Raw genomic sequence first — 15977 nt, forward strand, 5'->3', positions numbered from 1 at the left:
TTTGATTGTTATCTGTTGACACTGCTTAAAACTTACTAAGCATTGTAATGCTTACTCCGTTTACTCTGTTTCCTTTGTTTTATAGATCTCATTGCGAAGCTACAGGCTCGGGGATCGTCAGCAACTAGTCACACTATCACTATCCACTGTTTGGTACTGCTATGTTTTGGATTATCTTATGGCATGTATAAAATAGACTAGTGGCGGAAGAATATTTTGGTTAATGTATATAGCCATGCGAAAATGGCTTATATATGTTTGAGCATAATGTTATAATCATTTGGTATGGAATGGTTAATCACTATCATAATTTGTGCTATTTATGCCAAAAGGGCTAGTTGAATCATGGAAACTATGAAATAGGTAAAGTCTACCTTAAAGGCAGATGCTGGCAGCAGCAGTAATGTAGATTTTGGAAAATCACTAAAAATAGTAGAATTGGAATTAAATAATGAATAAATTATGTAAACGAACCTTGATGAATCTATTTTCATAGGAAAGTAACGAAACGATCATATGGACAGTATGTTAAGAGATATTTAGGTTCTCGTGAGACAGGACCAGAACGGTTTCTGGATTCCCTGTTCCAACTTTGGAAATTCATTATAAATTAACCAGAGATAATTAGGAGTCATGCCATATATTTATAGATTCCTCTCTGAGTCTAGTTTCTATAGAAACAAACGGCATCAGTATTGAAGCTCTGTTCAGGGAGATATCCAAGTCGTAATGCGCAAAGGTCAGTGTAGTCAATCCCTGTAACATGGGAGACTTTGACTAATAAACTGTACTAATTGGCCTGACCAAAAATTCTAGAAACAAATATGTAGATGGGCATATGAGTCTAGTTTCAGGGAAAATTTACGGAACTGGATTTCGAGTTTCAGAACTCAAGATATGATTTTTAAAGCGACTAGTACGCAGACTGGCAGCTTGTCTGGGAAATTTTTTTTAAGTGGTTTGAAGTCTGTTAACACCTCGTGTTCGACTCCGGCGACGGCCTCGGGTTCGGGGTGTTACAGATACACAATATATGAATTTATGGATTTATAAATTAGAAACTATTTGTAAAAACAAATTTAATATATACATGCAATCATTAAAATATGTGTTATAGAATGAATATTTTTTTAAAAATACATAATATATAAAGTGTTTAAAAATATTTGCTAAAATACACACAATAAAATAAAATTTAAATAATATATGTAGTATGAAAGAATAGCAAGAATGCATGGTAAAATATAATCCTAGGAAATATACACAATAGATTTACAAAACACCTGCTAGAATATAAAATAATTTACATATATAAAAGGAACTTCAAATATATAAATGATTATTAAAATATATACTATAAAAGAAGGAATTTGAGTCAAATAGTGTACAAAATATGTTTTAAAAAAAAAGAATATCTACTTAGGGTTGACCATATACATATAATAAAAATGTGAAGAACACGTAAGATGTGAAAAGTTTTTAAAATAACAAAAGAATGTGATAAATATATTTTATACACGTAAGGTTTTAAAGTATACATATATATATATAGAGAGAGAGAGAGATCGAAAAGAAGTTATGCATGTAAAGTAACATGGAATTCATAATATGGGATAAGAATTAATTTCACCATGAGCTATATAAGTATAACAGTAATATATATATTCATATAGATGTAAAACATTTGAATGAAATATCATATAGAACATTGAAATAATATGCTAAAGAATTTAAAGATGATTTTACAAAAACAAAATAGAGTTATTATAATAGCTTAACACATATATACATATATAGAAATGTTAGAAACCTTAAAAAATAAACATTACTAGTCCAAAAACTCACTTAAAATAAGACATGTACAAATAAAAAAATTTTAAACGAAATATTATATTAGTTGTTAAAATAACATAATATGGAACTTTAAAATAAATAAAAAAAGGATGGGGGTAGAATTATTAAAGTAATTTCAACAACAAAAATATTTAATGAGTTCTTTTAAAAACAATGCGTTATAGGTATAGAGGACTCAATTAAAAATAAATCTAAAATAATGGGGTCAATTTATGAATAAAATAAATTATGGAAAATTGAAGCAAGGATCGATGCGCAACACGTGCAAATGCTCAAGGTCCAAAACTGAAAATACCCCAGGTCTCAAAATACAGCACTTGAGCGTGGACCAAAGTGCAAACATATCCAAACTTTAGGAAGAATCTAAAAATAAATCAAACGAAATCAGAAGCCGATCAAAAGTGGGGGTAAAGGGGAGGGACTTATATTGAAAATATACCCTCACCGTGAAAACCCGCGGATCCCAGGGGCTAGGAATCGGGTCGGTCGGGTCTTGTCCACACGGCACTGTTTTGGAGCCACTGAAGCAGGCCTAAACGGTATCGTTTTTGGTTGCTTAAAAGGGCCCCAAAGCCAAGCCATTCAGCCGAAGCAATGAAAAAGGGGAAACCCTAATATTTTGCGTCGCTCAGCCACCATTTCATCCTTACAAACAATGAATAGCGCTCCGATGGTGCCCCTTTTCTTCCTTGTTCCGAATCCAAGGCCATGGTCTACCAATTTCGACCTTGAAATCTTCTCAAACTTTGATGCCGACGAAGATGATAGTTCCAGTGGCTCATACACGAAGGTAAGTCTTCGTTTTGATTTTATTATACTCAGAAATCACATGCAAAGTTAAGAAATAAGAAACAAATTCGAAAGAAAGAAAGTATGAAGCACCCAAAAATCACCTTTTTGCTAATTTTTGTGTTCTATATCTGCGTATATTGCGTCTGTTTGTGTGTGTTTCTTATGTTTTTCTTGTAACCAAAATACAATGGAATTTTGAGGCCTTTATAGCCGAAAAGAAAGAAAATCAAAAACAAAATACAATTTTTCATTATTCCCTATTTGCTACTGCTCTACTGTTGCTTTTGTTTGTTTTCTTTCGTAGGTACGGAGTGTGTTGGCATCGTACGGAGGCATAGGTGTAGCATACGAGGGCTATGTGCTGGCCGTACGGTGCTGAAGGCGCATGGAGCGTATGGCACTGAAGGCTTGGTGTGGTTGCTGGAGGCGTTGTCTGGTTGCGGCACAAGGGAGAGAACCCTAGGGTTCTAGAGTTGTAATTTTCTGGGCCCATCGGCCTGTATTTTAGGTCTTGGGTTAGGGTTTTGTACTTGGGCTAGTTAGTTTGTATTGGGTCTGTGGACTATTGTAATGATTTGGACTTTGGACTGTTAATTGTGTGGGTTTTTATTATTTATTTATTGTTTTGTTTTTTTATTATTTTGTTTGTAACAGGCCAGACAAATTTGGCCCACTACACGGGTAATTCGGTTAATTCGATTAATTCGGTTAATTTTATACTTATTTTAACTAAAAATTAAAAAACATATAATTTTTGGTTAATTCGATTAACCGACCGAATTAACAGAAAAATTTTCGATTCGGTTAATTTTTTTGAAAAAATTTTGGTTCAGTTAACGGTTAAAAATTTTGAAAGGTCGGTTAATTCGGTTAATGTTATTTCGGGTCGGTTAACTGATTAAACACCCCTACTCGTATTCGGGTGTGGGATGATGTCTAGATTCCTGGCCTACCTGAGCACCATTTGTGACATCATAGGGTTAGTTAGTCTAATTTGCATGTGTTTGAATTTATTAATCAGTCCACTAGACAATGGGATAAGCGACTGCTTACCGATGTCTTGGAAGCCACAGTTGCGAATTTGGTCTTCTACATTCCCTTTTCTCAAGAAGCTCATGATGATATCTTGGTATAAGGGAAGGATGGCTCAGGGGTGTACTCGGTATGGAGGGACTATCATCTTTTTTAGGATTCAGACTCTACAGCTATTCCCGGCTCTTACAGCCTTGTGTACAACAAATTATGAAAAGTACAAGTACTAGGAAAAATTAAAATCACAGCTTTGCGAATTTTCAATGATTACATCCCTAGCTATTACAATTTATACAATAGACATTTACGACCTTCTGCTCTATGTCCTTGGTGCCTCGTCTCGCCTACAACTCTTAAGCACATATGTCATGACTGCCTTTCTGTTGCTAGGGTTTGGAATGACCTGCAAATTACATGGCCAGTTGATTTCATTGGAGTATCTTTCCAAGACTGGTTTTATTTTCTTATGGTTATTTCTAACCCTACTGTTTCTAGGCAAATTGTGTGTGCTCTTTGGTATATTTGGCATGTTCGGAATCAATGTATACATGCAAATGCTATTTTTCAAGTGCAGGAAATTGTTCGCAAGGTCCTTTGCTATCTTCAGGAACTGAATATGGTGTAAGAGAGGTTACTTGGTCAGATTCTTGGGGATGAGTGTTGGTGACCTCCAGAAGGCACAATACTGAAGGTAAATTTTGATACTACTTTTAATGTGCATTCTATGCGGTCGTGCACAGGACTGATGTTTAGGGACAGATTAGGCAGAGTTATTGGATCACATTTAGTGCTTACCGTGCATGTTCTTTCGGCTTTTACTGTAGAGGCCCTAGCATGTCTTAATGTTGTTCGGTTAGTTGTGGATCTCAAATTATAAAAGGTGATTTTTTATGGAGATTCACTCACCGTTATGTGAAAGGCCTGCTCTCCTCTGCATGACATCTCAACTATTAGAGTACATATTCAGGTTGTGAAGACGATGACTCATTCCTTTCATTGTTGCTTTTTTGTTCATACCCCTGTGAAGGTAATTCTTTCGTTCATCTTCTGGCTACGACAGGCTGTGTAGTGGTGTCTGTTCTTATTTGAGCAAAGTCATCCCTAGTTTTGCTTATCTCATAGTGGAACGTGAACTTCTAGCTCTTAGGATTAACTGAAATAGCTGGCTAAGACGATTCTACACAATTGGGGTTCTTCAGTTGGATTGGGCAGAGGGACTAAATGGGGCTTGCTGGTTTAGCTGCAGTTGGGTTAGGTTGGTTGGCTCTGAGAAGATCTCTCACTCTGGGCACCGTGGGGTTGTCCGCGATTCGCTGCCACTACCGTTGGTCACTTCCTTCTCCCTACTTTAGCTGATCGGCTGTTACGGGCTAGAAAATTAAGCAAGAAATGGGAGAATAAAAAGGAGTTAATTATAAACAGCTAGTTCATTTAAGTAAAACAGGGAGTTTTAATCCTAAGAATAAAACAATAAAATGGGGCGTAGGGCTTTAGTTAAACGGTGCATTTAATTATAATAGAAAATTGCCACGTCGTTTTTCTTATTATTTTTCCTTTTTAAGCATGACTTGTATGGGGAAATAGTTATGAAAATATACTAAAGGAAAAATACAAAATTCTTCTTTTTTCTCTGTTCTTCTTCTCTCTTAAATTTCTTCTACTTTGAAATTGAGACCGCAACAAAGGTATCAGAGGTTTTACTATCCCTCGGATGGCTGGTGACGGTGTTTCAACACTACTACAAAAGAAGGTTGGCAGCATGCAGCAAGAAATCTCTAAAATACAAGAGGAGATGGTTTGTTTAGAGGACAAGATGGAGACTAGTTTCTAGAAGTTTAAGGATGAGTTTCGTGGGGACTTATAAGCTTTGCTAGGTCAGTGTTTCGGACCTCCACCAAATGGACCTCTAGCAAATGGGGCCACGGACAAAGGGATAGGTTTCCTCCTAAAGATACGCAGGTACCACATGTTTAAGTTGGACCAAATTTGGCTAATATGAGTAGCGTGCATCTAAGTAATCAGTCACATGTGGGGGCGTCTGAGAAGACAAGTAGACTCGGATGTCCCAAGTTTGATAGCAATGATTTTCGAGGATGGTGGACCAAATTGGAACAATATTTTGAGGGTGAGGGAACACCAAAATCTAGCAAGGTTCTGTAATATCCCGAATTAGGGCCTAATCGGAATAGTAGTTTTGTGACCAGAAATTCGAGATAGAAATAATTATATTATAATTATTTTGATGTTTATGATATGATTTCATGATTGTGTGAAAATTTCATGATGAAATCCTATGCCTAAAGTGCTTAAACTGAAATTAGGGACTAAATCGAATAATTTGTAAAATTTGCATTCTAGGAGTTTTTAGTATGAAATTGCTTTGGAATATTAATGAGGAGGTCTTAAATAGCAATTTTACCAATTTCTAAGTCTATGGACAAAAATTGGACATGGATGGTATTTTTGGAAAGTTTAGTAGTAAGGGCATTTTGGTTATTTATATATTAAATGAAATAAAATGGGAAAAATAACACAAAATGATCATCTTCTCCATGTTGTTGCTGCCGAATTTTACCTCTCCCCATAGCTAGGGTTTCTTCAACTTTCAAGCTTCATAGTAAGTGATTTCATGCCCCGTTTTTAATGATTTTTATGTTTTTGAAATCCCAGTAGCTCGAATTAACTTTTGCTAGCAATAATTCAACCTAGGGTTCATATTTGGAAGAATACCCATAGGTAAAATTTGTGTATTTTGGTGTTTTATGATAGAATATGAGGTTTTAAATTATGTTAGACAACTTGTGCTACTCAGTTTTAAGCGAAAACGAGTAAAAGGGCTTAATTGGTAAAAATACCTAGTAGTCATAGGTACATGTTAGAGTGTGAATTTGATGTTGCCATAGAAGGGAAAAATGATCAGCATGTCATAAAACATAAGAATAAGGGATGAAGTTTAATTCCCAAGCCTAGGGGCAAAAGTGTAATTATGCAAAAGTTTAGGGGAAAAATGTAATTTTTCCAAAGTTCTTATTAAATGCTGTTTTGATGAATGTATGTATTAAATAAGATTAATTTGGCATTATAGATCAAGAGAAACAAGATTCAAGTCACGATCGAGGGAAAAACAAAGTTTACGAAGAATAGGCTCGATTGCTAATATTTTGTATCGAGGTAAGTTCATGTGTAAATGTAGTAACATAATTATCATTTTGAGCAATGATACGATGCTTATTATTATCATGAAATGTTATGTTTTGTGGTTATTGTTGAATAATATGTAATTATGTGAATTACTTGATGAGTATGAACTATCACCGAGCATCGGTTTCGATATCCCGTGGAAGACGGCAAAGATGTGTAATTGTGGAAAAAGCCCGTTTGAACCTTGGAATAGATTAGAATACAAGTGACATGTCACTAGGATACTTGAGTTCCGAACTCGTTGAGTTAAGTCAGAGTTCGTGAGATGTAACTAGGCATCCGAACTCGTTGAGTTGAGTCCGAGTTCACTTATGGATGCGAACGGCCGGCTCGTTGAGTTGAGTCCGAGTTCACTTATGGGCGGGTTACATGGTAGCTTGGCTACATAAGTTCCGCAGGCTATTGAGTTTGTCTAGCTGCGGGTATGGCACTTACGTTCATGAAATCTGCGTATTCAAATTATATTCCGATGTGTTCAACGGGTGAATCTTAAGTGAATGAGAAGAATGCCTAAAACGAAGGTGACATATTGGTAAGTGTGAATGAGAAAATTTGACAGATATGTGCTTAAATCCTCGGGCTGAGAACTTGGTATGATGAAATCGTAGAAAGATATTGAATGCAAATGAAACATGAATGTCTTGGTGTTGTTTATGCAAATGATGTTTTATGTGGAATTTCATGATTATGTTACTTGCTATTTGCATGTGAACTTACTAAGCATTTATGCTTACCCCCTTCTTTTCATTCATTGTAGTTGTTGATAAGCCGGCTTGAGAATCGGGATAGGTCAAAGATTCGTCCACACTATCCGAAGGCCTAAATTGGTAAAATGGCTTGTGTGTTTTAAATGTGGCATGTATGGAAAAATACTCACTTTGTGTAAATGATCTTATGATATGACTATGGTTTGGCAATAAAAGGGTTTGTAAATGATTAGCCATTGGAATGGCCAATCTAAGTCATATTTGATGTTATGTATGTTTAAAATGCTATTTAGTCCATGAAAATATATAGTAAAGTAAAATTTGCCATAAAACAGAATCTGATAGCAGCAGTGATGTAAATTTTAAAAATCACTAAAACTAGTAGAAATGGAATTAAATGATGAGTAAGTTATGAAATTGAATCTTGATGAGCCTATTTTCATATGGATGGAACAAAACAGGTATATGAGTTATATTTTGTGAGATATTTAAGTTTTTGTGGAACAGGGTCAGAGTGATCTCTGTATCCCCTATTTTGACTTTAAAAATTCACTATAAATTGTACAAAAACAATTAGGAGCTTTATATTACATGTATGAAATCCTTATTGAGTCTAGTTTTATAATAAATAAACTTCATAGTAATTGAAACTCTGTACAGGGAGATATCTGATTCTTAATACATAGGGGTCAGAGTAGTCAAACCCTGAAATAGGGGAGAATTTAACAAATAAACTGTACTAATTGGCTCAACCAAAAATTCTAGAAAAATATTAGTAAATATATATATGAGTCTAGTTTCATTTAAAATTTATGGATCTTAATTTTGAGTTTCAGAACTCGAGATATGAATTTTTAAGCAACTGAATTAAGTTTAGTAACACCTCAAGCTCGACTCTGGCTACGGTCTCGGGCGTGAGGGCGTTACAGGTTCGTATAGTGATGTTGAATCTGAAGGGTCAATAGTTGGAATGGCACCATTTTTATTCCCAACGAAATGGCAGTCTTTAGATGTTATCCTGGCCAGCTTACATGAAGAGTCTACAAGACCATTTTGGATTTGGGCAATTCAGGAATCTTATGAAAAGCTAGTAAATCTAAAGCAACAGGGTATAGTAGAACAGTATCAGAATATGTTTGTTGGCCTATTGAATCAATTACATATTTTTGAACCGTATGCCCTTAGCATTTTCCTTAGTAATTTGAAAACTGAAATTGGTCATTACCTTGATCTGTTCGAGCCTTCTACCTTGATGGAGGCTTTTCAGCTAGCTAGGAAGATTGAGATGTTCCTATCTTGCTCGGAAAAGAAATCTTCAACATTTGTGATTAGTTCGCCTAGATCTCTACTCAACCCTTCTATTATATCGGGATATTCTTCAACTCCTACAGGGGCTGTTTCGGCTTCACAGTCTGCGAGTAGTGCACCAATCTACAAATTGGGTTCTCAGTCCTTTTCACCAACATTAATGGCAAAACGAAAACAAAAGGGCATATGTTTTTAGTGTGGAGCCAAATATCATGTTGGACACAAATATGTAAAGTCTCAACTATATCGATTTTTGTTGGAACCTCTTTCCGATAGTGAAGCATAGGAATTCCAAGAATGTTCTGATAAACTTGAAGAGAGTGGTTTAGAAGAGGAGTCATCCAAATCCCTTGTGATTTCGCTACATGCACTCACTGGTTTACAAGGGCATAATACCATGAGGGTGGTTGCTCGGGTAGGATCCAGTTGGGCCATCATTTTTGTAGATTTAGGTACCACACATAATTCCATTGAGGCAAGGTTGGTCAGTAGATTATCGTTACCCGTATTAAACCAAGGGCAGCTGAAGGTTTCGGTAGTAAATAGGAGCTGCCTATTTACCAAGGGACTGTGCCAAGGAGTTTCATGGACAGTTCAAAACTACCAATTTAAAACAGATTTTATATTCTTGCCTCTGAAGGGTTGTGACATGGTATTGGGAGTCCAATGGTTATTAGCCTTAGGAGATATTGTTTGGAACTTTAGCTCTTTAACCATGCAATTTATGGTTCAGGGTAAACCATGTATTATTCATAGTATTGTTCTTGGTTCATTAGCAGTAGAAAATAGTGGGTCGAATTCAAGATGCTTTGTGGTTGTGGGGCAAGCTTTGGGACCTTGTACAGTAGTAATGAGCTCACCTGATCAAGTGACACTTTCGGCTATGGGAGTGAGTGAGTTTAAAGGTCAGCTTCAAGGGTTACTGGCAGATTTTGATGACATTTTTCAAGTACCAAAAGGGTTACCACCACCCTGGCTACAAGATCATAAAATTCCTTTGAAGGATGAAGGAGTTGTGATTAAAATGTGACCCTACAGATATCCAGCCATCCAAAAGGGTGAAATGGAAAAATTGATTCAAGAAATGCTCTAAGATGGGATAATTAAAGACAGCAATAGCTCCTTTGCTTCCCCTATAATGATGGTCAAAAAGAAATATAGAAGCTGAAAGTTTGTGTCGATTACAGACAATTAAATCAGCATACAATTAAGGATAAGTTCCCCATTCCCATAATTGAGGAGTTGCTGGACGAGTTAGGAAAAGCTAGGGTGTTTTCCAAACTAGATTTGAGGTCCAGATATCATCAAATCTGAATGTGGGAACCCGATGTGCATAAAACAGCATTCTGAACACGAGGGGAACTATGAGCTCCTCGTGATGCCTTTTGGCCTCACTAATGCCCCCTCTAGCTTTCAGGCTCTTATGAACTATATATTTAAACGATTGTTGAGGAAGTTTGTGCTGATATTCTTCGATGACATACTGGTGTATTCAAGGTCTTAGTCCGAGCATTTGCAACATTTGAGGGCAGTTCTTATCATCTTAAGGGAACAACAATTGTATGCTAAAAAGACTAAATGTTGTTTTAGCACCTCTCAAATTGAGAACCTGGGATGTGTTACATGTAGGAACGGTCTCTATGGATAAAACTAAGGTTGGCTGCATATCTTCATGGCCAACCCCTCGATCAGTGAAAGAGTTGAGAAGCTTTCTTGGACTCTCCGGTTATTACAGGAGATTTATAAAAAAATATGGAGTCCTGGCTAAGCCTATTACAAATTTGTTGAAAAATTATGGTTGGGGTTGGTCGAATCAAGCAACTGTGGCCTTTCAAGCATTAAAAGGAGCCTTATGTACAGCACATGTCCTAGTGTTACCTAACTTCCAGCTTGAATTCATAGTGGATACGGATGCAAGTGGGTTTGGAATTGGAGCAATGTTACAACCACAAGGGAGACCTGTGGCTTTTTTTAGCAAAGCTTTAGGTGTGCGACATCAAGCTCTATCAATTTATGAAAAGGAGATGCCTGCAGTTTTATTAGCTGTTAGAAAATGGCATGCTTATATGGTGGGGAGGCATTTCAAAATTCGAACTGATCACCAAAGTCTGCGATTTTTGTCTGATCAAGTAGCTATCACTCTATTCTAACAGCGTTGGGTAGCTAAAATGCTAGGCTATGATTTTGAGGTCTCCTATAGAAAAGGGATCAACAACAAGGTGGCTGATGCTCTTCCTCGACAACCTCAGTTGGAACAATGTTAGTACTTTCAACTATCAGCTAGTTATGTCATTTCGGGGCTCTTAGAGCAGGTGCAATAGTTTTATGAAGCAGAAGACAAGTTGAAAAAAAATCATACAAGATATTCAACAGCATCAATCTCAAGAACCAAAGCATTCGTGGGATGGCCGGTTTTTGCGAAGGAAGGAAAAAATTGTTGTGGGGAAAATTCTGCAGTTGAGACAAGAGCTGTTTTATCATTTTTATGCTAGTACGGTTAGAGGTCACTCAGGTGTGCATGTTACCAGGAAGCGTTTAGCTAGCTTGCTATATTGAAAGGGCTTAACCACTGATGTAAAAAAATGGATTCGAGAATGTTTGGTCTGTCAGAAATGCAAGAGTGAGACATTAACATCTTCCGGGTTCCTTTATCCATTACCTGTACCTGATAGAGCTTGGTCTGTTGTCAACTTAGACTTTATTGAAGGATTGCCAAATTCAAGCAGAAAAATTCTATTTTAGTTGTGGTGGACCATTTAACTAAATATGGTCATTTTTTGGCTCTATCTCATCCATATATAGCTAAAGATGTGGCACAAGAGTACCTGAATCATGTTTATAAGCTTCATGGCATGCCTGGTTCAATTATATTAGACAGAGATAGAATTTTTGTTAATAGTTTCTGGCAAGGGTTATTTCGACGAGTTGGTACCCGACTTCTTTTATCCACAACTTATCACCCTCAAACAGATGGTCAAATAGAGGTATTGAATCGATGCCTTGAGAATTATCTGAGATGCATGACTGGTGAAACACCTGCAAATTGGTTCTATTGTTACCTCTCGCCGAGTGGTGGTACAATTCATCTTTCCACTCTTCGATTCAGCTTAATCCATATGAAGCTTTGTATGGATAGTCTCCACCTCCACACATGCCCTACTTAGCAAGAGCTTCTTCTTTGGCAGTGGTAGACAGAAGTTTGCAAGCTAGAGAGGCGGCGAGGAAGTTATTGCAGTTCTATCTCAAAAAGGCTCAGACTCGTATGAAGCAGTTCGCTAACAAACATCGATCAAGGAGGAGTTTCTAAGTCAGTGATTTAGTATACTTGCGACTACAACCTTATAGGCGGCAGACAGTTAGAAAGGTCCTTAATAAAAAATTGTCTCCTAAATATTATGGACATTTTCCTGTGATCAAGAAAGTGGGGGAAGTGGCATACACTCTACAGCTACCTCCGGGCTCTCGTATTCGTCCAACCTTTCATGTTTCTTAGTTGAAGAAACATATAGGCTCAACACCTATCAGGCATGGTGCATTGCAGAAAGAACCAGTCTGAATTGTGGGCAAGAGGATTGTTAAAAAGGGAAACCAAGCTGTTACTAAAGTGTTAATTGAATAGGTTGACTCCTTTCTTGAAGATGCAACAATAGAATCTCTAAGCCTGCTTCACACCAAATTTCCTCATTTTCATCCTTGAGGACAAGGATCTTTTCCTTGGGAGGCAGTACTTGTTACGGGCTAGAAAATTAAGCAAGAAATGGGAGAATAAAAAAGGAGTTAGTTATAAACAGTTAGTTAATTTAAGTAAAACGGGGAGTTTTAATCCTAAGAATAAAACAACAAAACATGACATAGGGATTTAGTTAAATGGTGAGTTTGATTATACAGAAAATTGCCACGTTGTTTTTCTTGTTATTTTTCCTTTTTAAGCATAAGTTGTATGGGAAACAGTTATGAAAATATACTGAAGGAAAAATTTAGAGTTCTTCTATTTTCTCTATTCTTTTTCTCTCTTAAAGTTCTTCTACTCCGAATTTGAGACCCCAACATAGGCAAGCTTGGCATTGCATCTTTTGGCTTTGGCTGTTGCAAACCATGGATTCTGTTAGTGACAGCTCCTTCGAGGGTTTGTTTTGTTTTTCTTTTGGCGAGAAGTTGCTTGAATTGGATTTGTCTTTGTTTGTTTTTGTTTTTTCGTTTTGGGCTTGGCCCAGGTATACGTTCGTTTTGTTTTGGATTTCTGCTTGTCTTTTTTTGCCCATAAATGGCCCAGTTTACATAATTGGTAAAGAATTTTGAGTAAAGGGTCCGGCCATATACCCTGTCAAGCCCATAAAAATTTGGAAAGTTGAATTAAGGGTAAAAAAGGAATTTAGCACGGTCAAAAGCATCCACTAATGTAAGAGCCGCGCCACTGCAGCGGCCAATTCCCCCAAAATTCAATTTAAAAGTTCCCCCTTTCTCTTGAATCAATCAATTATCCAACCGTTTTTGTTTGCAGATAAAGTGGAAAAGAAAAAGAATGCAGATCCAGGTAAAGTGTAGTTGTGGGGCAGAGAAGTGCCCTGAATGGGCAATTATCGAATTGCAAGGTGTGGTTGAAGTGCAGCCTTCTTTCCAGCATTCTCTCCAAAACCTCCAAATCGGACTGCTTTGTCGCCCTTCTTCCCAGGTTTTTTTTTTCTGCTTTTTCTTTTAGATTATTACACTGATACCCCCATTACACTTTCATGTTAACTAAATCTGCAGGAGAATTACACTTTCACGGTCGGCTATCATGAATTAACAGGGTACAAAGTGGCCCTTAAGAAGCCCATGGTGGTTCTCAAGAAAATTAAGTACATGGACGTGGAGCGGCAAATTGATGAGGCTACTTCTTCTTCATCGTGCGTAGAGCTCGATGTTGTTGGATTTATTCGCCACAAGATTTTGTTCAAGACCAGGCCCACGACCTTGATCTCTGGTTAGCTTTACCTAATCATTTCTAAAAATAAAATAAAATAAAATAATTTTTTTTTCTCCTCTTGAAGTTGCTAACATAGGCAAAACCTTATCAAGCTTGTATATTTCTGATATTTTATTGTTGTTTTGAACAGGACCACAACCCACTGTTAAGGAAAAGATTAATGCGGAAGGTGCCTGATGGCACTTGAATGTTTCTAACTTGCTAAATGCTTGTTTAATTAACTATGTCAGTGGTGCTTCTAGTTTTGAGATGCTTTCTTTTGTTTTTGCCCCCTTGATCTACTCATCGTCTAGGTAGTCATGTTTTGGTTGTGTAATATTAATTAATTGTTTTATATAAATTTTGATGACACTTGTTAAATCTCCATTAATGAAGTCTTCGCAGAGTTGGTAAGAGTGGAGGTTTGAGTTTTAAGCATCTAGATTCAAAATTCATTATATAGGGTATCTGAATCTCACTATGAGTTGTAAGTTTTAGTTCAATTACTCAGTTGTAATTTAAAAAAATTGGTTAAATCTAGTGTGGTATACTTGTGTGTCATGTGAGGCTTAGATTTAAACATGATTCTTGAAAGGTTGGTTCCATGGTATTGTTTCTTGATGTGCCCATTCTTTATGCTATGGCATTTAAAGAGATACTATTCTTCTTACCTCAACAATTTGCTGTTTATTCACTAACTGCATGCAAACCCAGTTCAAGAAGAAGCTATTTGGATGAAATGACACCATGTGTTTTATGAAATAAATAGCATCATGCATCATGCGATACAACTTGTAAGACATTAGTATCATCTGAATTTCACATATTAACATAAGCATAACTGGGCAGATGTGGAAAAAAGGTTCTGATTCAACTTTCTATTAGTATAAGATCTTAAGGGATATTTGAAGGAGCTACAAAGCAACTCTAACATCAAATCAAATTTACTGGAAATCATATGTATATATATTTTTCTTGTTTGTATACTCGTGTAAAAATAGATTTAATTATTTTATTTATTTCAATAAAATATAAGTAAATGTGTTTATTGGGAATTGAAGTTTATTTTTCCTTCTTACTATGTAATGATTAAAAATGTAGGATATATATGAATTGATTCATAGTTTGTACACAGTTTAATAACAAAAAATTACTTTTAACATTAACATAACATACTTTAAAAATTACCCAAGTTACTTCAAAATCAACCTTGAATTGAAATAAAAATACCAAATTAAAAATATTTAAACATATAAAATATATAGGATTATCAATGTTTGATGAAAATATATTTAAAAAATAATATTTTAAATTTTTAGTCGGAAATAAAACATTTATAAAACAAATTGATATAAATGAAAAATTAGTTATTATATATAGATTACCAAATAAAAAATAATTATGTCTTATTACAGCAATCAATTAGTAAGCTAATTTATAATGCGGCTTTAGTTCTTAATTAGTCAAACTCTTACTTAAAATGAAAGTATTATTTTATTTTTAATTGTGAAAATTAGAATTGTTTAATATCAGGATATTTTATTTTTAAAATAACATTTTTAAGTTATGAGTTTATACTTCTATCTATAAATTACAAAATGAGAAGTATGTAGTTTGTTCTCTAAACTTATTCAAAAGTATCTTGTTGGTATTTGAAGTACTAACATTGTTAGTTTGTATTGGCGTGACATTGATGGCTAATCTAATGATGGCACATGATAATCTTTCAGTACGACATGTGTTGGATATAAACTAAAAAAATTAAAAATATATAAGTTAATAAAAATTGTAATATAAAAATTGAATCTAGACAAAAAATATTGTCCAGATACATTTAAATTTGGACACTCATTTGTCCAAATTTATTTTAGATGTATTTTTAGTAAGTTTATATATTTTTAATTTTAAAAAAAATGTTTTTGGGTTATTATTATTTTTAAGTATATAAAATATAAAAATATCTACCATTAAAAATATATAAAAAGCCTATATATTTTGAAAAAAATATATAAAAATTTACAATATAATATATATAAATAAATAAAATTAAATTTATAAAAACATATATATAAATATATGAAAGAACTAAAAAGCACATCCACAATGAATTTGACTAAGCAGTTATTCAGATGCATTTG

General features: G+C 35.2%; 1 protein-coding gene across 1 annotated transcript; it reads left to right on the plus strand.

Annotated features, from left to right (window-relative positions):
- The first annotated feature begins 13280 nt into the window (after window positions 1-13280).
- LOC107919668 (putative uncharacterized protein DDB_G0287975) lies at window positions 13281-14442 on the plus strand. The gene is made up of 3 exons (XM_016849097.2): window positions 13281-13566; window positions 13644-13857; window positions 13991-14442. Exons 1-3 carry the CDS (start codon window positions 13417-13419, stop codon window positions 14035-14037), a joined length of 411 nt encoding a protein of 136 aa, XP_016704586.1. The 5' UTR covers window positions 13281-13416; the 3' UTR covers window positions 14038-14442.
- The last annotated feature ends 1535 nt before the right edge of the window (window positions 14443-15977 follow it).

Source organism: Gossypium hirsutum, chromosome A08 (genome assembly GCF_007990345.1).
Source record: "Gossypium hirsutum isolate 1008001.06 chromosome A08, Gossypium_hirsutum_v2.1, whole genome shotgun sequence".
NCBI classification, from domain to species: domain Eukaryota; kingdom Viridiplantae; phylum Streptophyta; class Magnoliopsida; order Malvales; family Malvaceae; genus Gossypium; species Gossypium hirsutum.

What these genes read in the sequence shown, in the direction of transcription:
- LOC107919668 (XM_016849097.2), top strand. Translation starts at nt 13,417, where the DNA reads ATGCAGATCCAGGTAAAGTGTAGTTGTGGGGCAGAGAAGTGCCCTGAA. An exon ending in TTTGTCGCCCTTCTTCCCAG is followed by an intron (nt 13,567 to 13,643) that starts GTTTTTTTTTTC and finishes CTAAATCTGCAG; the next exon opens with GAGAATTACACTTTCACGGT. An exon ending in GCCCACGACCTTGATCTCTG is followed by an intron (nt 13,858 to 13,990) that starts GTTAGCTTTACC and finishes TGTTTTGAACAG; the next exon opens with GACCACAACCCACTGTTAAG.